Here is a 27,778-nt window from a genome sequence, read left to right as displayed (position 1 = left end):
ATATATTATATATATATATATATATACATACACATACATACATATATATATATATTTATGTGTGTTTGTATTTGTCACCCCTCCATCACTTGACAACCGATGCTGGTATGTTTACATCCCCGTAACTTAGTGGTTCAGCAAATGAGACCGACAGAATAAGTACTTGGCTTACAGAATAAGTCCTGGGGGGTCAATTTGTTCTACTAAAGCCGGTGCTCCAGCATGGCCACAGTCAAGTGACTGAAACAAGTAAAAGGATAAAAGACTACTTATATAAGCTCCATTATAATAAAGTCTGAGAAGCCCAGTTATTTGGCTGGGGTTTTTGTGAAGTATATTATTTATCTTTAACTTAATTTTCAGGTGATGGGGCTGGTGTTGGAAAAGGCCGAACAGTTGCTGGAATTATTTTTGAAAATTATTTGCAAGGCAGAAAACGTGCACTTTGGTATGTGAAATTTCTGCAGTTATTTTCTTTTTGCATATGCACATATCTCATTTTGCATTTAATATATTTTTTTTGAATGATCTTGGTTTATTGTTAAATTGGTTTCTGAAATAAATGGATGCCTTTTGTTATTAACAGGTTCAGTGTCTCTAATGACTTAAAAGTTGATGCTGAGAGAGATCTAAAAGATATTGGAGCCTCAAAGATAGAAGTCCATCCATTAAATAAGGTAAATTCCTGTAATTTGTAATGATTTTTAACTTGTCCGTTTGTTTGATAACCATGTCTATTTATCTATGTTGAACGAATATATATTATTGAGGTATGGTTTTGCAACTGAATGTCCTTTAAATCACTAACCCTTAACAGTTCTTTAAGGGATTTTTTTTTATTCCGCTTATCTTAGAGTGCAGAGTGAGAGGATGTTGTACTGACATGGAATGCAAACAGATTTTGTTTAGCTCATGCAAAGACGCAGAATGTAAACATTCACATTAACATACATGGGGCATGCACATGTGTAACTGCATGTGTCCCTGTCCCTCCACAATGCCTGTGGTTTCTGTTCCAGTTCCACTATGAGGCATTTTGAGAAAGTTTCCTGTATTATATTCTGAGGTTGGCCAATGCCTTATTTGTGAACTTCGTAGACAGAAGCTGAAAAAAATCACAGCCATACACTCAAAAACAGCACGTGCGTGTGTGTATATGTGCGGCACCTTTTCTTGACATTTGCACACTGATCAAAGTTCATACATATATCTGTAATCTTCCCCGAAGACATACATGTCCGCCATTATTGAGCTTTTGTGTTTGAAGAACTTGGAGAAATATTTCTTTTTTGGAAACAGCAAAGATCATCCAGTTGTAGAAAATCCTCCTTGACAAGTTTAATCTGATCCATGCAACCATAGAAAAGTGGACATTGAAATAATGATGATAATAACAGTGACTATGGGCTTCCATACAGTTTGTCCTGTCTATCAGTTCTACTCACATGGCACTAGTCAGCCAAGACTACACCTGCCTATGGTCACACCAAGTGAGATGGAACTCTAGACCATTTGGTTGCAAAGTGAACTGTATACACAAAACCAATACATCAAAATTGGTGTGTGTTTTTCTGTTTAAATATGCCATCATCAATATCACCATTGTCATATCAAGATATGGTAGGGTAGGGTATTATGGTATTTTAAATGAGAAGTTTGGTTGTTGCAGAAGGAAAAGTAGCCAAAGGGGGTCGATGGTTGAAAGAATTTGGCAACCCTCTGATCTAACCCATACCAACATGGAAAACAGACGCTAAATGATGATGATTAAGCCTTACTACACAAGTTTCATGTTAGTTTTGCTGCTCCATGTATAAGTCACACTCCACTTTTCTCTGTTAGAATCGAGTATAAAATATTGCAACTTATAAATGCAGTATTTTACTTAGTATTTCAAATATTTAAGTATTTTGTTTTTGAACTGTTTGTTTTCTCTCCAAGTTTTATGTTTTTAGGTTTTAATCTTTTAAACATTATAATGTATTTTCATGCTGCTTGCAAAATCTTCTAACTTAATAAACTTTCTGTGTTCTTTGTTTTTTAGTTCAAGTATGCAAAGATTTCATCAAAAGAAAATGGTAGCGTGAAGAAAGGTGTAATATTTGCTACATATTCCTCATTGATTGGTGAAAGCCAGTCTGATGGAAAATATAAAACCCGGTTGAAACAAATTCTAAGATGGTGTGGTGAAGATTTTGATGGTGTTGTATCCTTTTCTTAAAAAACACAGATATTTCTAAATTTGTCATAAATTTATTTTGAACCAAAGAATTAAATGGAATTTTTAATTATAAATGTGCAGGTGTAGCTGGCAGAAACATTAGCATGCAGAGCGAAATGCTTAGCGGTATTTCGTCTGCCGCTACGTTCTGAGTTCAAATTCCGCCGAGGTCAACTTTGCCTTTCATCCTCGATTAAATAAGTACCAGGTACGCACTGGGGTCAATATAATCGACTTAATCCATTTTGTTTGTCCTTGTTTGTCCTCTCTGTGTTTAGCCCCTTGTGGGTAGTAAAGAAATAGGTGTGGCTGTGGTAAGAAGCTTGCTTCCCAACCACATGGTTCCAGGTTCAGTTCCCTGCATGACACCTTGGGCTGACGAAAACCTTGTGAGTGGGTTTGGTTGATGGAAACTGAAAGGCCCATCGTATATATGCGTGCATATGTTTGTCTCCCACCGGTGCTTGACATCTGGTGTTGGTGTGTTTATGTCCCCATAATTTAGGGGTTCTGCGAAGGAAACTGATAGAATAAGTACCAAGCTAAACAAAAATAAAAGTAGGGTGGTCATTTCATTCAACTAAAAATTCTTCAAGGTGGTGCCCCAGCATGGTCTCAGCCTAATAACTGAAACAAGTAAAAGACAAAATAATATCTTAGATGGTACATGTTTTCTCTAACAAATTTACTTCACACATTAAGCTCGATGGGCCACGATCATGGCCCAGATAGATGCATTTAACTTATGGGCGTTTGTTGGGGTCTAATGTTACTCAAATGTTCCGATAACCCCCAGAATGCAAGAGGACTAATAGTTCAACTAATGACTTTTCAGATGATGTAAAACTTGCCACCATTATATACTAAGTTTGACATTTTTCCTTTTTTTTTTGTGTGTGTGTGCATGGTAGTTTCATTTTCTTAAAATGTGTTCAGCAGTCCCTGCTATGTAAGTGCAAATCCCAGCACTTTATGGGTTAATTTTTCTTTGTGAAAGAAAGAAAAAAAAAATTAAACCTCATCACTTATTTTGCTGTTTGTTTCTTCTTCAGGTAAAAGCTATGAAAGTATTAATTTCCTTAACTTTGTTTTCTTAGATTGTTTTTGATGAATGCCACAGGGCCAAAAATTTGTGTCCTGTTGGTTCTAGTAAACCAACCAAAACGGGACAGACAGTACTTGAACTACAGAACAAACTACCCAAATCTAGAGTTATATATGCTAGTGCAACTGGTAAGTTTTTTTTTTTTTTTATCTGATATTTGTGTTTCACTTTTGACTAAAAACTGTTACGAACAGCAAAATTGATAGCAAAGTGTTTAGTGACATTAACTCAGGGTTAGCTTTGTCCTTTGAGACTGATAAAATTAAAATAAGTACCAATCAGATGCTAGCATTTTATTAATTGGCTCAGTGCCACCTCCTTTGTCAATTTTAGGTATTGTGGTTGTTATATTTTGACTAATTAATGTCAGTAAGAGATAGATATGACAGAATAGATAATGTAAACTACATGAAAAAATTGTTTTTAGTAGATAGTTTGGAGAGAGAGAGAGAGAGAGAGAGTGAGCTTGAAAACAATGCAATAAATTTAGAACATTTACAGATAAAATGGACAGTGTTAGATGAACGGGTTTTTACCGTGTTTTCAGTTTACTATCAGGTCATCCCATAAGTTCTGTCCAGATTTTGAATAAAGAAAACAAGTGATCAAATGTTATATTCAACTGAAATTTGATCATCAATGTACTTTCCCTGATTATCTATGACTTCCTTCCATCTATTTACAAGATTTTTAATCCCCTCAGTTTAAAACTCTTTTAGTTTCGCTGCGAAGAACTCTGAAATATCAGTTTCGACCTCTTCCTGGCTTGCGAGAGTTATGCCCCCCCAAATGATTCTATAAACTACGAAACAAATGGTAATCTGAAGAAGCAAGGTTGGGAGAATAAGGTGGATGAGGAATTTTTTTCCCAACCAAGCTCTTTGATCTTCTGTGATGTGATCTTTTCAGTGTGGGGTCGTGCATTGTCCTGATGAAACATCGCTCCTTTTCAATTCACTAAAGCAGGTCTTTTTTTCTTCAAAGTTCGGTTCAAACGCTCTGATTGCTGACAGTAGATTTGAGAATTGATTGTTGCATTAGGTGGTAACAATTCAAAGTGAATTAATCCCACCAGATAGAAAAAACGTTTTCCCATGAAGTTCCCTTCTCTGTTGTGGTTGAGCTTTTTTCCTTTTACCAAGCCACTATTTACAATGTTTAACATTTTGATAGAAGATCCATTTCTTATCACAAGTCACAAGTCTATCCAAAAAAGAGTGAAATGAGTTCGCGAGGATGAAGAGGAGAGCGGATGTCAACTTGGGATTTGCGGTTGCTTTTGGACAATTCATGAGGCACCCATTTTCCAAGTTTAGGAACCTTTCCAAGTTGTTGAAGATGACGACAAACAGTTGTATGGTTTGAACTAAACTTTATTGCCAATTCTTCAACTGATAATGCAGGATTTTCTTCAAGTAATGCCTCAAGGAGCTTATCATCAAACTCAACTGGACGTCCTGTTCGATCTTCACCTTCAAGGCTGAACTCTCCACTTCTGAATTTTGCAAACCATCTTCTGCAAGTTCTTTCATTCAAGCATTCTTTCCCATAAACTGAGTGTGTTTTGAGTCGTTTCGGCTGCAGAGTTTCCTCTTTTGTACTCATAAAGCATTGTGCTTCAAATGTTCTTTGGATACTTCCATGTTAGAAAGGGTTTTAATCATAGAAATTTTAATTCTATTATTCTGTAAAATAATATTTAATTAGTTTAAATGTAAACAAATGCATAAAAATAATTTTTAATTCCATTAGACATTCTAAAATACTATTAAATTTCCTTCAATTTTAAAAAGGTAAAATCGGACAGAACTTATGGAATGACCTGATAATAAAGAAAAAGTGTGAAATTAATGATTAGTTTTCTTTCTTTCATTATTATTGTGTGAAGATCAGCTTTAACTGTAACTTATAGTTGTTGTCTTATACTTGACAGATATACTGTTGAAATTTATTGGTTTCTTTTTAAAGTTTATTCCTGTTTATATAAAGTTTTCTTAATTTTCTTTTTACTTTTCATCATTATTGTATTTAATTAACATCCACTTTCCATGCTGGCTTGGGTTGCATGGTTTCGTAAGATATGATGAGTCGCAGAGCTGTGTCAGGACCTGATGTCAGCTTTGGTATGGGTTCTATGGTTGGATGCCTTCCCTAAAACAGCACTTTACAATGCAGTGTGTACTGGGTGTAATTTTTGTGACATCAGAATTAGTGGAGGTGGCCAAGTAACTTGCAAGGTAAAGAAGGGAAAAGGAAAAAGCCCTTTGATTATGTGGGAGTGAATTTGAGGGAGGGATAGAGTTGTATGCTGTATGTTGAAGGCAAAAGGATAAGAGTGGGACAAGCATAGGTGTCTTGCTATGGAGGAGGCACATGGCTATCCTGCTTTATACAAAGGTGAGTGAGAATTATTGGAATGGAGATAAATATGGTGGTGGTGAGGTGCAAGAGCATAGTCTTAAGATTTCAAACTTTGAAATTATTCATCATCATCATAATTTAACATCTGTATTCCATGCTGCCAAAGGTTGGATGGTTTGACAAGAGCTGACAAACTGGAGAGCTACATCAGGCTCTAGTCATCTGTTTTGGCATGGTTTCTATGACTGGATGCCCATCCTAACACTAACCACTTTACAGAGCATACTCGGTGCTTTTCATGTAGCACCAGCACACTTGTGTTTTTATGTGGCATCAGCACAGGCTGTTTATATTTTTATTAGTTATTCGTGCCGGTGGCACATAAAAGACATCGTTTAAGCATGATCGTTACCAGCATCGCCTTACTGGCACTTGTGCTGGTGGCATGTGTAAGAGATTCGAGCGTGGTCGTTGCCAGTAACACCTGACTGGCGCCATGCCAGTGGCACGTAAAAGCACCCACTACACTCTTGGAGTGGTTGACGTTAGGAAGGGCATCAAGCTGTAGAAACTCTGCCAGATCAAGATTGGAGTCTGGTGTAGCCATCTGGTTCGCCAGCCCTCAGTCATTCGTCCAACCTATGCTAGCATGGAAAGCAGATGTTAAACGATGATGATGATCTCCAGGAAATACAACTATGACAGTAATTGTGGCCTGTTCAGGCTCTCATACTTGTGATTAAATATAACTATTTGGTATTAAGTCAGTTTATATCAGTTTGATGTTGGGCAGGGACATGTATAAGACAGTGAAGGGAATGAAATAAGGAGAACTAAGCCTAAGATGTTGTATGGTTAATAAATTAATCAGAACAAAAACCATTGTACCATTGAAGTGGAAATAGGAAAGTTATAAGTGTTTGTCGGTGAATTCCTGTTTAGGAGATTGACAGTCTTATTTTTGATATGGCTTAGTATCTATGTGTGATGTGTGTGCCAACTCATATTTGTGAATATGGAGAATGTCCGATATTTTCTGAATATCTATTTCATGTATTTTCTGAATATTTTTCGGAAGTATCTCTAAGTATAGATTTTGTTTTTAATGTGTTTTTTAAAAGTTTTCTATTTTGTTTTTGAACCCTAGGTGCATCCGAACCAAAAAATATGGCGTACATGACACGACTTGGATTATGGGGTCATGGTACACCATTTAAAGAATTCAATGATTTTATACAGGCTGTGGAGAGACGGTAGGTTTAAATGAATGTTATACACTAAATGAAGGTTATACTTGGTTCCCTATGTAGGGTATTATGCATGTAATACCCAACATTTGAAGGCCAATCATTTTAAAAATTGGTGCGAGTTAGATATATTTACTGCTTTGTGTTCCAAATATTGTTATTTTACATTGCATACACAATGTATATGAGATGCTTTCAAGATTGTGTGTGTGTGTGTGTATATATATATATATATATATATATAAAAAATAAAGTGATCTAAATTATCTATATTTTGTTTTCTAGTGGTGTTGGTGCTATGGAACTTGTAGCTATGGATATGAAACTACGAGGCATGTATATAGCTCGTCAGTTGAGTTTTGTCGGAACTTCTTTTCGAATAGAGGAAATAACTCTTTCAAAAGATTTTGTGTTAGTTTACAACAAATCAGTGGAATTGGTGAGTTGTCTTATTTAATCGCTTTAAACTCAGTGTCCTGTTTATTGTGTTACCAATCTTCTCAAACCAGTAAGAATTGAATGCTTTGTAGCAGGTTGTTCGACTACTTTATGGGTTTCTACATGTTGCGGAGGTGTGAAATGGTCTTGTGAAATCGCTTGGAAGCATATTCTGATCTATAAGTAATTTCATTAGAGTTTATAGAAATTGGCTTATTGTGCTAGGATTTTCTTTTTGCTTGTAATACTTATATATTTGATAAGAGGAATCTTTTCCAAAATATGATAGAAGCATCAAACAATCTAAATAAGATAATACAATTTCTTTTAGTTTTTATCCATTGTCATCACCTAATTATTTTGCCTAAATTCTTGCTTGTATTGCTTAAAGGTATTTTTTTTCGTGCTTTTGTAGTGCTTCAAGCAAATTCCAACATCATCATCATTTAATGTGTTTTCCATGCTGGCATGGGTTGGACGGTTCCACTGGGGTCTGGGAATCCAGGAGGCTGCACCAGGCTCCAGTCTGATCTGGCAGTGTTTCTACAGCTGGATGTCCTTCCTAATGCCAACTACTCCGAGAGTGTAGTGGATGCTTTTTACGTGCCACTGGCACAGAGGCTAGCAATGAACACAATCGGTTGGTGCTTGTTATGTGCCACTGGCACGGAAGACGGCACTGGCATCGGCCACGTTCGGATGGTGCTTTTTATGTGCCACCGACAAGGGAATATTTATATATGTTATTTCGAGATGGGGCAGTACTCTGATCTTTCCAGGCCTGCTCAGACCGGTGAGATTGTAGTTAGTACCCAGCCTGGGCATCTGCAAGATGTAACTCACGAACTAAGACTCTGATATAATTACTTGTAATTAAGTTAGCTCAGAAGGCACCAATTAGATGGGAATGTTTACATAAATATAATTTTTCATTTGTGTGTGTTAAAGGACTAAATGCTTTTTTGGCAATATTGTCTTAGTGACATCAGAAGAGTATGAAAATTGAGAACAGTTATTTTGCATAAAGTCATTCAAAGTAAAATTAAATGTTATGTTACTGTCTTAAAAATATTTCAATAACACTGATTAAAATTTGTTGCAACAGAAGTGAAGTTGGGAAAAAAACTGAGCTGGGAAGAATCAACGTGTGAACATACCTGCAAAATGTGTGTTTATAATGAAAACTCTAAAATCTTTACCCTTCTTTGTTTTCCATTTTGTCATCATCATCATCATTTAACGTCTGCTTTTCATGCTAGCATGGGTTGGACGATTTTGACTGAGGGCTGGCGAACCAGACGGCTGCACCAGGCTCCAATCTTGATCTGGCAAAGTTTCTACAGCTGGATACCCTTCCTAACGCCAACCACTCCGAGAGTGTAGTGGGTGCTTTTTACGCGCCAGTCAGGTGATACTGGCAATGAGCTCGCTCGAATCTTTTTACACATGCCAGCGGCACAGGTGCCAGTAAGGCGACATTGGTAACGATCACACTCAAATGGTGCCTTTTATGTGCCACCGGCATGGAGCCAGTTGGCTGTTCTGGCAACGATCATGCTCAGATGGTGCTCTTGGCACCCTACTAGCATGGGCACAAGTGCCAGTAAGGCGACGCTTTGTGTTGTTAAAATAAATGTTTCTGCTGGTAAGATTTCACTTGAAATTTACCATCATCTTAGCAATAGAGTAGTTCTGTAATTTGTGAATACATGGGTGGATACTCCTCTGTTGGTTTTGGTGATTAGGATCCAGTTGCTTATCTTTTATCGTCTACTTCTTTCAGTCGTTAGACTGTGGCCATGCTGGGGTACAGCCTTGAACACTTTTAGTCGAATGAATCGACACCAGTACTTTTTTTATTTTTAAAGCCTGGTACTTATGTACTTGTTCTATCAGTCTCTTTAGCTGAGCTGCTAAGTTACAGAGATATAAACACACCAACATCAACTGTCAGCCAGTGGTGGGGGGGACACATATACACGAAAGGCTTCTTTCAGTTTCCATCTACCAAATCCACTCACAAGGCTCTGATTGGCCCGAGGCTATAGTAGAAGACACTTGCCCACGGTGTCATACAGTGGGACTGAACCTGGAACCATGTGGTTGGGAAGCAAGCTTCTTACTACACGACCATGTCTGTGTTTGATAAAAGGAATTTCCTGTTCATTGAATTAACATGTAAGTGGCTGACTATTTCGCAGTCATAATGTACTCTTAACATAATTCTTTAGCAGAATCACTATGAAACTGTGACGAAGCTGCACTTTTGGAGAACAAATACATCCTATCTGTCAGGCGTCCATATAATTTCCATCTACCCAGTTTTGCTGAAAATGTTTGAGTTACCTTGAGGCTATAGAAAATGACATTTGTTTCAAATGCCATGCAATGGGATTGAACACATGACCATGTGGTTGTGAAATTAACTTCTTAACAATTTAGCCATGTATCCTTTTTACATCTGTCTTCCATGCTGGCATCGATTTGATGGTTTGACAGGGTCCAACAAGCCAGGGAGCTGTGCCTGGCCCCAAAGTCAGCTTTGGCATAATTTCTATGGTTGAACACCCTTCTTAATGTCAACCACTTTACTTTGTGTATTATATACGTGTGTGTGTGTGTGTGTATGCATATATTGTGTATATACCTATATAAAATAGAGTTTATTATTTGATTTTAGTGGGTACGAGCACGAGAATTGTTCCAAAAAGCAGCCGAATTAATTGGAGCTGAGCAGCGAATGAGAAAGTCAATGTGGGGACAGTTTTGGTCTGCACATCAACGCTTTTTCAAGTATCTCTGTATATCGGCAAAAGTGGGACACTGTGTGAAACTCACTCGAGAAGCAGTCAAAAATGGAAAGGTAATTTTGCTCGCCTTTTTTCCTTTGTCTTTTTTTCCTTCCCCCTATTAGAAAAAGATTTTGTTTTTTGTTTTATATTCCTGAATGCATAAAATAATTTAATCCCAATTCATTTTGTTGTGCAGTGTGTTGTAATTGGCCTGCAATCTACTGGTGAAGCCCGTACTTTGGAACAGCTCGAGGAACATGGTGGGGAGCTCAATGATTTTGTCTCAACTGCTAAGTAAGATCTTTTACTGCAATTATTAGATTATAACACAATTTCTAAGTGTCTGTTATATATATGTGTGTGTGTTCAAGGTGACCTGGCAGAATTGTTAGTATACTGGGCGAAATGCTTAGCAATATTTCATCTGTCCTTATGTTCTGGATTCAGATTCTGCTGGGGCCTCCTTTGTCTTTCATCCTTTTGTGGGGGAGGGAGTCTATAAAATAAGCACCAGTTGAGCCCCGAGTTAATGTAGCTGAATTTAAGTACACCCAGGTAAAGGTATAAAAACTCCATCCCTCTGCTAAGCCATGCCAAACCAGTGTGGAAGAGTAGTATCCTCAAAACCTGTATGTTCTCGAGCTCAAATTCACAGCCTCCACAACAGACTGTGATTGGTGGAGAGAACGTGCTGAGGCCATTGTCCAGCAGTAGACTGGACACAGGCAATCTAATCCAATATATATATAAAATATAAATTAGAGATAAAACCACTATTATGCAATTCAAACAATGATAGACATTAAACCAAAACATAACAAATAAAATATATGTTATTTGTTATTTATGTTTTGGTTTATGTCTATCATTGTTTGAATTGCATAATAGTGGTTTTATCTCTAATTTATATTTTATATATTTATATTGTGAAATTTGATTTAATACTAAACTGAATTTTTCCCTATAAGTTTGGAGTTATACTCCCTAATATTATATATATAAACTCAATTTCATCATCATCATGCTAGTATAGTCCAGAATACCCAAAACATGTTTTATATATGCAAATCTGTAATTATATATTTGAAAGCAAGCATCAGCTATGGGGAAATATAGATGTTCTCTTTAAGTAAACCAAATACATATTTGAAAAGCCTCATACAGATCTGTTTCTGTTCAGGACTGGTTGTATTTTGGGAACTTTTTTTTTTTTTCTTTGCTCATGTGTTAATGTTTCAGATTTGCCTGAGTTTTGCTGAAAATGTTCCAAACTTGGAATTATGATCTACAGGTGAAATCTTAAAGGCCAACACGATGTAGATCATAATTCCAAGTTTGGAACATTTTCAGCAAAACTCAGGCAAATCTGAAACATTAACACATGAGCAAAGAAAAAAAAAAGTTCCCAAAATACAACAATGTGAATAAATAAGTAATCTGAATGCTAAAGGATTAAGACAAGGGTTCTCAGCCAGGGCCCATGTAAGATTTTGTGGGGTCCATAGATGCAATATAGTAAATTAGGGCTCCACAGTAATTTTTTAGGGGCCTAGACCAGTAACGTTTATGTGCAATAAATTAGTGATTTGTCTACAGTACACAAAATATTTTAACGATTACTTTTATCATCATCCAATGTTTTAAATCTGGGTTTTGTCCTCGTTAAAGTGGGTGGCCGGATCTACCTCAATGCCATAGCAACCGAGGCAGGCAGGTGCAGCCCACCCCAACCTTTCAGCTGGCTGGTGCCCATTCTCTTTAGCTATGGTGAGGCTTTTTTGGAGCTGGATTTTCTATGGGCAGCACGCCCTTGCTTACCCCCCAACCTCAGTTTCTAGACATGAGTGGTCCCAAGACCAAGGCCTCTACCACAATTTTTTTAAGAAATGTGGGAAAACTAGCTGAGGAAGGCAGGGATGCTATTCCCTGAAACCCCTTTTTTAATAATTTTATACAAATCCTAATAATATTTAAGTATAAAAATAAAATAGGATTTTTTGAACATTGAATGGCTATGAGGGTCCACCCAAGTTAAATAAGAACCAAAGGTGTCCATAAGTAAAAAAAATGGTTGAGAACCCCTGGATTAAGGAGTTGTTACTTGAGCTGGCAAGGGTAGTAATAATGTTGCATGGATATTGCACTTAAGGGGTTTACAGGGGCGAGAGTGAAATATGCACAATGTTCACGTCTATGAAAGGTGGTTTGGGTCTGTCTTATGAATAAGTGATGCTGAGTGTCACCAAGGAGATGAGAGAAGTAAATTAATTGACACTAAACTATGCAATGATAGAATGAATGGAATGGTTCAGAATGTGTTTGAATTGTGGTGATTTTTACAAGTGATGGTTATTAACTTGATGACCTGATTTAGCTATAGACAGAACAAATGTCAAAAGTCAGTTTGACTTTTGATTTGGGTGTCTGTTACCTTTCTACGATATAAACAACAGTGAAATAAATAGTTGTAATACTAACTAAATTGTTTTACTTCAATATTTCAGAGGTGTTTTCCAAACATTAGTCGAAAAACACTTTCCTGCACCTGACAGGCGAAAAACAATGGATTTCCTCAATCTGGGAGGATGTAAGAGCGATGGTTTTTCAGATAATGGTTCCAGTTTGAACAGTAATATGAAAAGAAAGAAAGGTATTATTATTATAATTATTACTACTACTACAACTACTGCTGCCACTGCCAAGGTGGTGAGCTGGCAGAAACATTAGCACACTGGTCGAAATGCTTAGCGGTATTTCGACTGTCTTTATGTTCTGAGTTCAAATTCAGCTGAGATTGACTTTGCCTTTCATCTTATCGGTGTCAATAAATTAAGTACCAGTTGCGTACTGGGGTCGATCTAATCGACTGGCTCCCACTCCCCAAAAGTTTCGGGCCTTGTGCTTAGAATAGAAAAGATTATTATTATTACCATCATTATAATTATTTTTGAGTGAGAGTGCAGCCTGCCACCAAAGTGGCGTTGGGGTACAAATATATAAAGCCCAATAAACCCATCATAACTACTTGTCTGATAAGGGTACCCCAGGCATATGCATTACAACCATGTGTGTGCAACATGGTGATTTCGTATCAAGATAAAACAGCGCATGACCTTACATGTGGGGCCCAGTTAGAATTTTCTTCAAGTCAAGTAGCCCAATCTACCTGAATAAGGATTATGGATGATAAATGAAACACCCACGTTGCCAGGAGTGAATAATTCAAACCCCAAAGAATCCCTGTCAATACATGGCTATGATGATCCCCCACTACTCTTGCTCATGGTCAGAGATGCACATATTGTCAACCACTAAGGGACATGCTCGACTGGTTTAAGGTCAAGCAAATCTGTGATATTGAGCAGAATATTAGCCTTAGCCCATCTTTTATACCAAGACAAACTATGTACATTTTAACACATTCGATCAGTTAAGATTAGAAGCCATGAGTGCTATTGCATGGATTATTATTACTGCTTCAGTGAGCTGGCAGAATTGTTAGCACGCCAGACAAAATGCTTAGCACTGTGTCTTCTGACTTTACATTCTGAGTTAAAATTCTGCCGAGATCGACTTTGCTTTTCTTCCTCTTGGAGTCGATGAAATAAGTACCAATTGTGATTTGGGGTTGATGTAACTGGCAACCCGCTTCTCACAAATTTTCAGGTCTTATGTCTATAATAAGAAGGTTTATTATTAAATAATTCTGAAATTATTTTATGATTTTCATGCATTTACCATATTTTAAAACTACTTGTGTTAGAAACCTGTTCAATTAAAGCATTCATGCTGTTTCTAAATTACAAGTCTTTATGAATTGGGACAAGTCCAAAGCCTAAATTCTTCATCTGTTGCATGTTTTTATTTCTATTATGGTCTTTTTGATAGATTTTTCTAGGCAGTTTAAACCTCACTAGTCTGTAAGCAGACAGGTGTTGAAGCCCAAGTAGCAGATTTTCCAAATTGGTTAGGCTACACACTAGTAAAAGCATTGCCATATTGTATTCTTGATACCGACATAACTTATGTGGTAATAAATCTATCTGTGTTTGATTTGTTTAGTACAATGTCCTGGTCATGCAGCATAAGTTTACTGTGATACAAATATTAGTAGTTCAGTAAATCAATTAAAAAAGGTGAGGGGTTGAAAATGATGTAAAAATTAAGTCCTTAAAGCATTTCTGGACAAAGAACATTGGTTAATGGTTCAGGGTTTCTGGTATTATTTTAGCCAAGTCACTTAAAAAAAAATCCAATTGAATTTGGACATCATATCTGCTGGAAGTTATAGATATATTACTCTGGTTCTCATTGATTATATCATCAAATAAGCTGTCACTTGAATGAATTGTTATTTTTCAATGAAAGTTTTGATAGAAAATGACCCCCCCCCCCCCCAAATGACAAAAATCCAGCAACATGAGGTTTATGTTAACAATTGTTACAGAATTTATACAGTAATAAAGAAAGCTGCCTATTAATTAGTTTTGGAGTATGTAACTAAAATAAAGCAATTACTGTCAACACTATAGAAAGTTCTTAATTCTAATTTTAATGTATTTTTTTCAAAATGTGGTTTTAAAGTACATTTGTTATTGAAGACTTCAACTTCAGAAAATAAATTCCCTGCTAGATAGAGAATTGTCTTTTTTTCTCTCATACACTTTATGACCCTAAAGTCTAGACACATCAGTAAAAGCATTTCTCTGTTTTAATCCAACATCAGCAAAATCCTGTTGATTCCAGTATCCTTTCAGATTTGTTGGGTGTTTCTGAAGAGATAGAAAACTGAAGAAAAGTGATTTTGATTCTTTTTCTAAATATAAACTTGTGTAAATGGGAGGAAGTTTTCTCCCTTGAATTAGGGGAATCATAACAACTCTCTTAAAAACTAATGTAAAAGGGTGATTTAATTTGTGGAGTTTCAAGCAATATAGGACTGAGAAACATATGGTGCTGTATACTTGACAACTGGTGTTGGTGTGTTTATGTTCCTATAACTTAGTGACAATAGAGACTGATAAAGTAAGTAATTGAAATCAAATTCTAGACTGGCATCCGTGCTAGTGGAGTGCTAAGAGCACCATCTGAGCGTGATCATTGCCAGAGCAGCTGACTGGCTTCTGTGCCAGTGGCATGTAAAAAGCACCATTTGAGTGTGATCGTTATCAGCGTCGCCTTACTGGCACGTTTAAAAAACATTCAAGCGAGGTTGTTGCCAGCGTCGCTGGACTGGCTCCTGTGCAAGTGGCACGTAAAAAACACCATTTGAGTGTGGTCGTTGCCAGTACTGCCTGACTGGCCCTCGTGCCAGTGGCACGTAAAAGCACCCGCTACACTCTCGGAGTGGTTGGCATTAGGAAGGGCATCCAGCTGTAGAAACTCTGCCAGATCAAGATTGGAGCCTGGTGCAGCCATCTGGTTCGCCAGTCAAAATCGTCCAACCCATGCTAGCATGGAAAGCGGACGTTAAACGATGGTGATAATGAGGCTTTTGATAAAATAAGGAATAGGGGAATACTGGGATCGATCAATTTGACTAAAAATTCTTCAGAATGGCTGCAGTCTAGTAACTGAAACAAGTAAAAGATATAATCATGAGGTTATCGTTTTTAATTTAGTCTTACTTTCAGTAGAAATGTTGGCAAGAAATAGAATATAATAATACTATTTGGTGTGTCAATATGTGGTTGATGTAGACTTGTTTCAATTTTACAGGCTGACCCCTGGCCACTTGTTATTGGTTAGCTTTTCTCATTGCTTTATTTCTTGTTTTATTTCAGGGAACAATCAAGATGGGAATGCAAAACGTCAAAAGACAGACTTTTCTGATGATTCCAGTTCAGACAGCAGTGATATAAGTTTAAGTCTAAGTGAGACTTCTGAGTCCGAATCTAGTGATGATTTTAATCCATTTGGTAGTGGCTCAGACAGTGATGAAGGTAAGAAATGTGTCAACTTCTATAGGAAGCTAAAATTTTGCCATTATTAAAAAAAAAAGGTTGAAATTGATTTAATGTCCATTTTTCCATGCGTGGTTCAGATGAAACTTGATGAGGGAGATTTACTAAGGCTGGATGCTCTTGCTGTCATTAACCCTCCTCTGTTTCCAAGCTAGGTATTATTTCTCCTAGTCCTTCAAACACAAGCAGCTCAATGGCTGGACTTGTTTTTAGACACTACTTTTGTATGAAAAGTGATTTTGTTAACCACAAATATGCTAATATCAAGACAGGGACATATATATATATATATATATATAAATAAATAAATAAACACAGAGTTTTTCTCATATATACTTATTTTGTTGTGTGTGCATCATTGTTTAACGTCCGCTTTCCATGCTAGCATGGGTTGAACGATTTGACTGAGGGCTGGCGAACCAGATGGCTGCACCAGGCTCCAATCTTGATCTGGCAGAGTTTCTACAAGATTGGAGCCTGGTGCAGCCGTCAGTTAAATCGTCCAATCCATGCTAGCATGGAAAGCGGACAAACGATGATGATGATGATGCACCCACAACAAAATTAGTATATATGAGAGAAACTCTGTGTGTGTTTTTATATATATATATATATATATATATATAGTTGCTATTATGCAAAAGTGTTTAAGTCCAAAATGTTGTTTTTTCAGAAAGCAGAACAATAGTTCCACTATTCCATAGCAAAACTGTTGTGCTACACTTTGACAATTTTTCATATCTTGGCATCTAAGGCAGCTGGAAATATGATAGTTTGACCAAAGGAACTGGCTATAGCAAGCAAAAGTTAATATTGCAAAAAATGTATTTGGCCAAATTTGCATATACGACAGTTTAACATCATAGCAGTGATATGTATATCCCGCTCAGCTGCAAATTTGTGGGCGTTGGTGTCACATAAATAGCATTGGTGTGCCTCTGTAAATTGGTTGCCATTAAGAAGGGCATCCAGCTGTAGAAACTATGCCAAAACAGATAATTTGAGCCTTGTGCAGCTCTCTTGCTTGCCAACTCCTGTCAACCATCTAACCCATGCCAGCATGGAAAATAGGCAAATGATGATGTTGCATGTATGCATAAGAGAGGCTTGTTACAGTTTCTGTCTGCCAAAATCCACTTACAATTCTTTGGTGTGCAGTGGGATTGAACCCAGAACCACATGGGTGTAAAGCAAGCTTAACCACACAGCCATACCTACAAATTATTGCTTGCTAAGAAATTTGTTTGTTTGATGCTTTCTCATATTTTATAGAAGCTGACATGTTGGGAGTGTCCTAGCCTGGCTACCAGAAAACAGAGTTTCTTGTAATATAAATTATTTTGTTTTTATTTTTCCTAGATCCTTGGTTAAAGAAGTCAAAGGCTAAATCTAAAAACAAAGTAAAGAAGAAAAAGTCCAAGAAAAGCAAGAAGCATAAGAATAACAAAGTGGAAGACGATGACGACGAGGATGAAGATGCTCAGTTTGATAAAGCTTTAGCTGCTGTGGGATTATTGAAGAAAAGTAACTCATTGTCTACTGACAGTAACCATTCTTCCTTATTCAACAATACCAGTAAGTCTTCAAACTGTTAGCATTTTTCTTCAATTCTGTTGTTATAGTAATTAAGATAAGAGACTGCAAGTGGAACTCTTCTACAGGTGAAGACTATACAGTCCTCAGTGCCCCCACTCTGGTGAAGCATACAGGCTGAGTGGGGAAATGCTCGAGACCCTGATATACCTGCTGGTGATACAGAAGGGTCTCCCCTGGCATTGGTTTTTTATCAGGCAATTAGGTTGCACTGATGGTAATCATCTTGGCAAGATCAGCAATTAGCGCATGACAATGGTTTGGCGTATATTTGTGTCAAGCACTTTAAAGCATGCACTACTTATTTATGTAAACTGTCATCACTGCGAGGACTGTAAATTCAATGAAACTGGCATGGCTGGATGCAACTGGAAATTCTGTGAAGGACCAGAAGGATTTGCTGAACGTGTGTGAATTTGATAGGAAGTCATAATAGTGGAAATGGTGGTGTAACTGCCAAAACTGCTGCTTTATACTATTATGGTGATGAAGTCACAAACTGAGTTGGAAATATTTACATGAAGGGTCTAACAAACCTTTCAGATTCCTTGTAATTTGCATGGTGGCCTCTATTATCAATTCCGTGAGTGATAGATATTTATATCAGTTGGTACCCAAACAGGCACAAAACTGCAGCAGATAGGGCTGTGTATACTTTCATCATCTGGTTCAATACGAGAACACAGTGCACATGTGAGGGCAGAGGTATTGTTTTCAGTCACGTTTGTTTGTCTGTCCATGGTCAAGATATCTCAAGAACCGCTGGATGGATTTGGATGAAACTTTCAATGATGTTCAGCCTCACGACTGGCACAAACTGATTAGATTTTGGGATCGATCCAGTTCTGGACAAGGATTCTGGATTATTTTTCCTGTTTTTTTTTTAGTTTTTTTACTTAATTTTTGAGGGTGGTCAGGTTCATTTTTAGTATTTTCATTTGTAAGAGCAGTCGAGTATATTTCAGATATTCTCATTCTAAAATTCATTTCTGGCTAATCGTTGAGAGGACGTTGGTGTTGCCTTGGTAGAGGTTTGCACTCTCCAAATTCTCTTGTTATTTTATTGTTATTCTGTGAATTGAAGATGATAAATGAGATGTTATTTTCATTGCAGTTGGTATGGATAGCATTGACAAAGCTATTGCTATGAAAAGAGAATTGCTGGAAAGTATTGAGAAACTATCAGATATTCTTCCCCCAAATACTTTGGATCATTTAATTGATGAACTTGGGGGTCCTGAAAATGTAGCCGAAGTAAGTTAATAAAATGTTTTCTACTTCATAAACCCTTTAACTGCCAATTTTTTTTATTCATGTTTTTTGGCTTTGCCAAGTGTCTTAGGGGTTAAAATAATAAATTGTATTTAAATTTTCTTCACATGTGAATTCTTTTGGAAATTATGACAGCATATTTATCCTTTTCTGTTCAATTGCAATAATAAACATTTTAGTTTTTTGAAACTATAGTATCAAATGCAAATGTGTATGACGTATCAATCAATGATATAGATGGGAAATGAAAAAAAAAGAAGTTTTCAAAACGGTCAATATTTTTGTAGTTCAAAAATTGCAATTTATGGCTTAAAATATCCTCTAGAGCTAGCCAGAGCTAATATTGAGAAACTTTAACTACTAAATATTGTTAAACACACCTCTGCAAATGCAATGTTCATAAGCAATTCACTTTAAATACAATGAACAACTGGCAGTGAGACTGTTTTTAGCAGATCCCCAAATGGGGCTCATGGCAGGCAATGGGTTAAGTTTTGAGAGGCGGCTGTTGTTAAATTGTAGGTGTCTTTTGAATAAGAAATTGATCAGACTGATCGATCATTTTTTTTTTTTTTCAGACAGTATATCTAAGTCTGCATTGTTCAGTGTATTTTCTCTTTTTCAAGACACTAGATTGCAATTTGAAGGAGATTTGACTGCCATTTCTAGCAAATTAACCACGTACAGTCTACTTTGTGGATTGTGATGATCCTAAATAGAGAGGAATGCTGTACAGTAGGAGCTTTATTTTTACCTGGAATATGGCTATAATTTGGTGCAGTTTGTCAAATCATCTTCACTAATATTTGACTAAGGAAGATAAAAGGTGATGGCAATGAGCAACACCGTTATATTGCAGCCACTTGGCCAGATAGAACCTTAGAATGATGGGATCCAGGAGCTGGAATTCACTGAATTCTGCAATTTGCTTCTGCTCATGTGGATAGTTGCACTCTTCACTGACGGGGAGGCCAAGGGATACTCTGTTCTCCTTATGTTCTTTCTAATAATTTTTTTTTTTTTTTTGCACTTCAAGTTTCAGTCTGAGGACTATGGCCATACTGGGGCACTTCGTTTGCTGTATTTTATTTTTATTTTTTATATAGTGGGTTGCACTGTTGGAAATAATTGATCAGTTATGAGATATTTGTTTGTTTTTTTTTTAATTTTGCAATATTCTTCTCTTCATATGAACTGATCCTTAGTAAAGTTGCTCAATTATATTTTCAGATGACAGGTCGGAAAGGGAGAGTCGTGACTAATGAAGATGGTGCTGTGTGTTATGAATCAAGAAGTGAACTGGATGTTCCACTTGAAATTTTAAATCTCACAGAAAAACAACGCTTCATGGATGGTGAAAAGGTATGATTGACATTACTTAACATACCTCTGATACTATTTTACTTTCATAAGCAAGAAAAAAAATAACCAAACTCCTTTTGCTCTGTTCCCCAAATCAAGCACCATTGCCATTTTCTATGTATCCTTTTTAATGTCTTACTAATTTTATTATTATTATGGCGGTGAGCTAGCAGAATTGTTAGCCTGCCAGGCGAAATGCTTAGTGGTATTTCGTCTTTCGCTACGTTCTGAGTTCAAATTCCACCAAGGTCAACTTTGCCTTAAGTACCAATTGCATACTGGGGTCAAACTAATCAACTGACACTCCTCCCCCAAAATTTCAGGCCTTGTTCCTAGAATAGAAATGATTATTATTAAGGTGGCAAGCTGGCAGAATCGTTAGCATGCCAGGCAAAATGCTTAGTGATATTTCACTGTTACTACATTCTGAGTTCAAATTCCACCGAGATTGACTTTGCCTTTCATACTTTCAGGGTCAATAAAATAAGAACCAGTTGGGCACTGGGAAAGATGTAATTGAGTCATCTCCATCTCCCCACAAGCTGCCCTTGTGGCAAAATGAAATAATTCATTTTTCAGGCGACGAGCTGGCAGAATTGTTAGCACGCCTGGCAAAATGCTTAACAGCATTTCGTCTGTCCTTACAGTCATAGTTCCGCCGAGGTCGACTATGCCTTCCATCCTTTCAGGGTCGATAAAATAAGTACCAGCTATATACTGGGTCAATGTAATCAACTAGCCCCCCCACCCCAACACACACACAATTTCAGGCCTTGTGCCTATAGTAGAATTATTGAGGTGGTGACCTGGCAGAATCATTAGCATTCCAGGCAGCATTTTGTCCATCTTTTTGATCTGAGTTCAAATTCCACCAAGGTTGGCTTTGCTTGTCATCGTTTTGGGGGTTGATAAAATAAGTACCAGTTGAGCATTGAGGTTGATGTAATCAACTTACCCTCTCTCCCAAAATTACCCTTCTTGTGCCAAATTTTGAACCCTTGATATTATTAGTGTATTACGTGAGGACACTTGGCCTAGCGGTTAGAGTGTTATGCTCATGATTGCATGGTTTCATAGAGCTGGTTTTTGTGGTGCATATCTTCTTGGAGTGATGCCGGTCCATTGCAGGATTATTGATTTTGCCAGTTGAGTAAACTGGAATAACTTGAGATGAAGTGTTTTGCTCAAGAACATAATGTGTCACCCAGTCTAGGAACCGAAACCACAGTCTTGTGATCCTCAGTCCAATATATCACATCGCCTCAATGTCTATATAAGTGATATGTTTATTTTCTCATTCTTCTATTGACTGGGGACAGTTTTAGAACTTTCAACCAAGTAACTGTACTGGATGAAATTTGATATCTTGATAAAATTATTATTCTGTAGTAGAATAAGGATTCCTAATTATCCATTTCTCAAAAGCAGTGCTTGTATGATAGTGATATTGTTTCTTTTATTTATTCAGAACATTGCTATCATATCTGAAGCTGCCAGTTCAGGAATTTCACTTCAAGCCGATCGAAGAGCTCGGAATCAAAAGAGAAGAGTTCATATAACATTGGAATTACCTTGGAGTGCAGATAGAGCTATACAGCAGTTTGGTAAGTTTTGTGGTTAAGTGCAACTGTATGGCTTTGGTAGATGAGAACTGAAAGAAGCCTGGTGTGTGTGTGTGTGTGTGTGCATATATATATATATATATATATATATATATATGTATATATGACAATGTGAAGTTGTTTGGTATCGCACAAGTGGAATTATATATGAAAGAAGGTTTGAAAATGCAATTTTAAAAGATGTTTATTCACTTGACCGGTTTCACTTTTTTAGAAAAAGATTGTCAAAAGTAACATGTAAAAGCTTTGTTGTGTTAAGTACTGATTGTCACAAAATATTACAATACATATATACATTCTTTGATAATAATGAGAAAATGTTAAAAACAGTTTACTTGTAAACCGGTCAAGTGAATAAACATCTTTTAAAATTGCATTTTCAAACCTTCTTTCATATATATATATATATATGTACCCATGTGGTGCCATGTTAAATCACTCAAGCTCTGAGTAGTTGGCATTAGGAAGGGCATCAAGCTGTAGAAACCATGCCAAATCAGACTGGCGTCTGGTGCAGCTTGCCAGCTCTGCTTATTCCTTTAGTATTTAAACTGGCCATATCTGAACCAAATATTTTAACTGTTTTGTGTTCAAACTGGCCAGATCCAGCCTCTCCCACCTACCCTTCTGTCTCATTCTAAAAATAATCTCATCATTGAAATCTCAAAGCTATTAGATAATATTTGATTAATTGAAAACAATGTGAATAAATAAGCTTTGCATCTGAAGAGTAATCTGAACACTAAAGGGTTAAACTATCCACTAGCATGGACAATGGATGTTTGATGATGGTGGTGATGAGTGTGTGTGTGTGTAAAACTTGTATAGACATCATGTGATGGTTGTAAATGAGCATCACTGTCATTCAAGTGGGGTTGGTTTTTGTTTTCAGTCTTCCTCATAGAACATGTCTAGCCATGGGAAAATATTACTTTGGTTGGAAACAGGTGAGGGTTGTTGACAGGAAGGGCATCTGGTCATGGAAAATCTACTTCATTGAATGCTGTCTGACCCATTCAAGCATGGAAAAGTGGGCCTTAAATGACACCAATGATGATGGGTGATGATAAGAGCTAGTGGCAGACATCAATGAAGTGTCACTTTGGGGTAGAGAAGGGTAACAGTAAATTTTCTACCGTTCCTCGTTACACTGGTCTCTTAATAGGAGGATGTATAAACTGACATCAGGGTGATGAAGGAAGAGAAGTAGAATGATAACGTATGATTGGGAAGAAATTGAATACAAACAAATCAAAAGCCATCCTTTGTTATGCATGTTGATCAAATAGGAGAGTGAGAGGATGGAGGTCAGTAGGTAAAAATTGAACAAGAATCTAGTTGTATGTGATGCTGTACTCTGAGACGTTGAAAAGTTCAGTTGGTTGTGTTTCTTAAAAGCCCAATTTCTACCAGACTACAATGTAAAATAGTTATAACAACTTTTGAAAGTAAAAATTGATTGATCTGCCTTTACACTGATTTCAAGTCTACAAATATCTCTTTCTGTCTGCCTATCTATCTCTCTCTGCCAGTCTTTTCCATATTGACATGGGTCAGAAAGGCTTATTTTAAATCAATGTTCTATGATGGCCAGATACCCTTTCTGTCACTAGCCCACACCTGCTTTTCATGCAAGGTATTTTTTTATTTTACTTACTGGGTCTTCACATATTGAAGCAGCCAAATGCTAAGATGTTTTGCTTATAAAAGATGTGAACCTGTCATCACCATCATTCAAACTTTGTCATGTGAAGAGAGTTTCATTCAGAAAACATTGGTCAGCTTGAGGTTAGATTGGAAGGCCCTTGCTGGAGCTGCCTCACAATGACATGAAGCTCAAAACCATGTGGTTAACTAGTAAATTTCAGATTCACACCCTGTTAGGTAATATTAGTATTAATTAAACAATTAAGACAAATGCCAGAAATGATAGAAAATCTCAGTTCTTTGAGTATTTAGTTTCATCTTTCTCTATTCTGAGTTGAAATTCTTCCAGAATTGATTTTGCCTTTCATTTCTACAAAGTTCCTGAAATAAGTATCTGTCTTACACTGGGGATGGATTCAGCCTTTGTGCTCTCCTTTCTACAGATTTATGGTTTTGTGCTCATGTAAGAAATTAATAGTAACTTAGTCAATTATTTAAAAATTTAATGATTCCTCTTTAGGAAATTATAAATTGTATGTAGTGCTGCGTAAAAAGTGCCTTTGCTGACGCCATGTAAAAAGCACCCATGCTGGGTTATGTTAAAAGTGCTGGTGCAACATAAAAAGCACTCAGCATACTCTAAAATTGTTGGCATTAGGAAGGGCACCCAGCAGTAGAAATGAAGCTGAAGCAGACTGGAACCTTGCTCAGCTCTCCAGCTTGCTGGCCCTGGTCAAATCAGCCGATTTATGCCAGCTTGGAAAACGAATGTTTAATGATGACGATGATGGTGTGTTTGTGTGTGAGTCCATCCCTGGATACACACACACACACTGCCATCTGTGTATCATATTTAATGTAGATACATGAGTGAAAGGCAAATTTACTGCTGTATTCGTTCAGAGAATACATCTCTTATGGATGTACTTTGTTTAAAAAATACATTATATATCAGAGGGAGATGAAAATCATTCCACCAACAGCCAGCAAAAGCTCCAGATGCATTTCGGCTTTCTTGGACCTTGTCGGTGGCATGTACTCACTGCATGAGCTCAGGCCATTGACAACAGCTGTTGTAAATTTGCCTTCCAGTGAAGTATTTAAATTAAGTATGATATATAAATGGCTATTTTAATTTAATACTGCTTCTATTGCTTATGACTGGGATGTATGCATGTGTATTTATATGTGACGTCCTTTTCATTTGTCCTCTGACTTTTGTCCTTACAGGTCGGACACATCGATCAAATCAAGTTAGCGCTCCCGAATACATATTCCTCATATCAGAGCTAGCAGGAGAACGGAGATTTGCTTCTACAGTTGCCAAAAGACTTGAAAGTCTAGTAAGTAATATTCCATTTATTTTTGTTGTCTTACATTCTGACTTCAAATTTGGCCAAGGTTGACTTTGCCTTTCATCCTTTTTGGAGTTGATGGATTTGACTTACCCACCACTCCCAAAATTGCTGGCCTTGTGCTAAAATTTGAAACCATTGTTGTTGTTTGTGTGTGTGTGTGATGTCTAGGGATACAAAGACATGTCTAAAGATCCTGTGTTAGCAATCTGATTGGTCTACACATTAGTGGTTTGAAAGGAGCACCATTGTATATAAGCTTGTTCAACATATTTCATCTTTGAGTTTGGGATATTTAATTCTGAAAATAAGAATATGTATTATCAAAGTATAACTGATGACCATAGAGATAATGTGATTTTCTTTTGGTCCCATGATCATAATCTTAAAATAGCTGTGTTTTGTTTTAAGCAAACATGCACATATACTCACAATTTTTCACTGACATATGGAAATGATCTTGACTGTCTTAACCCTTTCGTTACCAACCCAGCTGAAACTGCCCCTAGCTCTGAGTACAAATGTCTTGTTTTCATAAATTATCAATTAAAATCTTCCACCAAACCTTACTCACAATTTATGGTTCCTAACACTAGCTTAATGATAACCAAATTATTTTACTAAATTCTTTGATATATTTAAAGTAATTGAAAGGAATACAGAGCATCTCAAAATGAATACAGCAACGAAAGGGTTAAAGGCTTTTTTAAATGGTTTTTTTTTTTACTTAAGAAAAAGTAAACAATTTATTTTTCTAGGGCGCCTTGACACATGGTGACCGGCGAGCAACAGAAACGAGAGATTTAAGTCGTTTTAACTTTGATAACAAAGTAAGTTTTCTATTTTTCACATTCTTTTCTCTCTCTCATGTGTGTATGTGTGTGCACAAGTGTGTGTCTTATATGCATGGCTGTGTGTGTGTGTGTGCGTGCGCATATGTATATCATTTCTTTCTGTTCTATGTTCAGTTTTCCTTACTAGCATAGTCTAAACCAGGGGTCACCAAACTTTTTCTACCATCGACCCCCTTTAGCTACTTCTTCTTCCGCATTTAAAATATCTTAATTCCCTACCCTACTGTACCATATCTTAAATGTGTACCGAGTACTGATGCTGGCAATTAAAATGTTAGCTAAAATATATATGTATGACAAACTAAGAAATTCTGTTGAAGATGACCCAGTTTTTACATTTACAACTTCATGTACAAGTATACAGTATTAAACTTGCAATTTTTATGAAATTGTTTTCACGGTGGACTGGGTGCTTTTAAGTGGCAGCTGCACTGACAGGGTCACCAAGTACTTGCAAGACAACAACAAAAAAAAAATACAGGTACAACTCATTTTAGCCCGCAGAGTGGACTGGAGCAACATGAAGTAATGTCTTGCTCAAGGACATAATGCACTGTAGGGAATTGAACTCGGGAATTTACAATTTTGAACTGAATACTACTAACGACTAAGCCATGTACATTCCCTCGTATGTAGTAAGAGAGCTTGTTGATTTTCTTGTTGACCGAAGTTGTTTTTACATTTCCTTTTTAGTATGGCAGAACTGCTTTGGAAGCAGTGATGAAATCCGTACTGAGATACGAAGCTCCACTTGTTGCAACACCATCAGAATATTCTGGAGATTTCTTTGAAGGTAAATTATATAATGCATTTTTTTTTTTTTTGCCAATTCCTTTTAATTTTGAGCTATGAGAAAAAAAAATCAACAACTATGAATTTCTCGAATAATTCTTATTCATTTTGTCTGGATAATGGCTTTTCTATCTTTAAAAAACCTCCCAAATTATCCCCCATGGAGATGAAGCTGGTTGAATTCACCACATATCAAACTGGTGACTGAAGGATCCAAGCAGTGATAAGAGAGAGAACAATCCTATCATTGTTTTTGTTCTGTATCTGTAACCAAGCTGCATAGAGTTTGCTGGCTCAGGCCATATCATTATAAATAGGCACCATGAAATAGTACAGTACAACACTTGCGGCATAAAGGACACTGCTTGTTTGAGTGTTTTACTGATTTAATCCTTTTGATACCAAGCCTCCCAAGAGCATGACTGTTTTGCAGTGAAGTTTTACAATAAAACCTTCAAATAAAATTGAAATATTAATTTGTTTCAAACATCAACTTAATAAAATCAAAAGTTATCTTATTAAATTTTTCATTGTTTCAAAAATAAATTAAAATAAAGCCTATATTTCAATTGAAATCATCTGTATTCACCTGGCTATTGGAGGTCACAATGCATTTCCATTTCTTTCTTGATTGTGTTCTTCTTTTCCATCTTAACTAATATTGTTTAACTATTGGGTCATCCCATAAATAATGCGATTTGTTTTATACTTTTATTTTTCAAAATTAAGATAAACAAAGTTTTTTTTTTTTAATCTAAAATATACTCTCCTTCATTTTCTACAATGCTCTGCCATCTGTCTGGAAGACTTGCAAAGCCCCTCTTCCAAAATTCACTTGTCTGTGACAAAAAATATTCCTCCAGTACTGTTCTAACCTCGTCTACAGAATTCACATTTTTCCCATCCAAATGATTTTGAAGACTGTAGAATAAATGATAATCAGATGAGGCAATGTCTGGCGAATATGGTGTGGGGCATCATTTTCCATTCAAATTGCTCCAGCCTTTAGAATGTCATCCTCATTGTATGTGGCCGAGTATTATCCTGATGGAAAAACACCTTTCATCTTGAAACCAAAGATGGTTGTTTTCCAATGGCATACAGGTGTCGATGAATGGTTGAATGACCAAATCCAAGCTTCTCTTGTAGTTCCT

At 36.7% G+C, this 27,778-nt stretch overlaps 1 protein-coding gene across 1 annotated transcript in view; it reads left to right on the top strand.

The window, feature by feature from the left end:
• Positions 1–27,778, top strand: part of LOC115213696 (protein strawberry notch homolog 1) — a 90,412-nt gene that overhangs the window by 45,615 nt on the left and 17,019 nt on the right. Inside the window, exons 7-23 of the mRNA XM_029782593.2 lie at positions 364–448; positions 587–677; positions 2,045–2,206; positions 3,319–3,454; positions 6,835–6,940; positions 7,220–7,373; positions 10,053–10,235; positions 10,361–10,458; positions 12,669–12,814; positions 15,948–16,106; positions 17,487–17,702; positions 18,835–18,974; positions 20,223–20,354; positions 21,823–21,958; positions 24,854–24,966; positions 25,737–25,808; positions 26,526–26,625. Of these exons, the coding sequence (XP_029638453.1) occupies positions 364–448; positions 587–677; positions 2,045–2,206; positions 3,319–3,454; positions 6,835–6,940; positions 7,220–7,373; positions 10,053–10,235; positions 10,361–10,458; positions 12,669–12,814; positions 15,948–16,106; positions 17,487–17,702; positions 18,835–18,974; positions 20,223–20,354; positions 21,823–21,958; positions 24,854–24,966; positions 25,737–25,808; positions 26,526–26,625 (2,229 nt within the window). The remainder of the gene's footprint in view (positions 1–363; positions 449–586; positions 678–2,044; positions 2,207–3,318; positions 3,455–6,834; positions 6,941–7,219; positions 7,374–10,052; positions 10,236–10,360; positions 10,459–12,668; positions 12,815–15,947; positions 16,107–17,486; positions 17,703–18,834; positions 18,975–20,222; positions 20,355–21,822; positions 21,959–24,853; positions 24,967–25,736; positions 25,809–26,525; positions 26,626–27,778) is intronic.

The sequence above is a fragment of the Octopus sinensis genome, linkage group LG1 (genome assembly GCF_006345805.1).
Source record: "Octopus sinensis linkage group LG1, ASM634580v1, whole genome shotgun sequence".
In the NCBI taxonomy this organism is placed as follows: domain Eukaryota; kingdom Metazoa; phylum Mollusca; class Cephalopoda; order Octopoda; family Octopodidae; genus Octopus; species Octopus sinensis.
The sequence above is the reverse complement of the archived record's forward strand: the minus strand, read 5'-3'. Positions and strand labels throughout refer to the sequence as shown.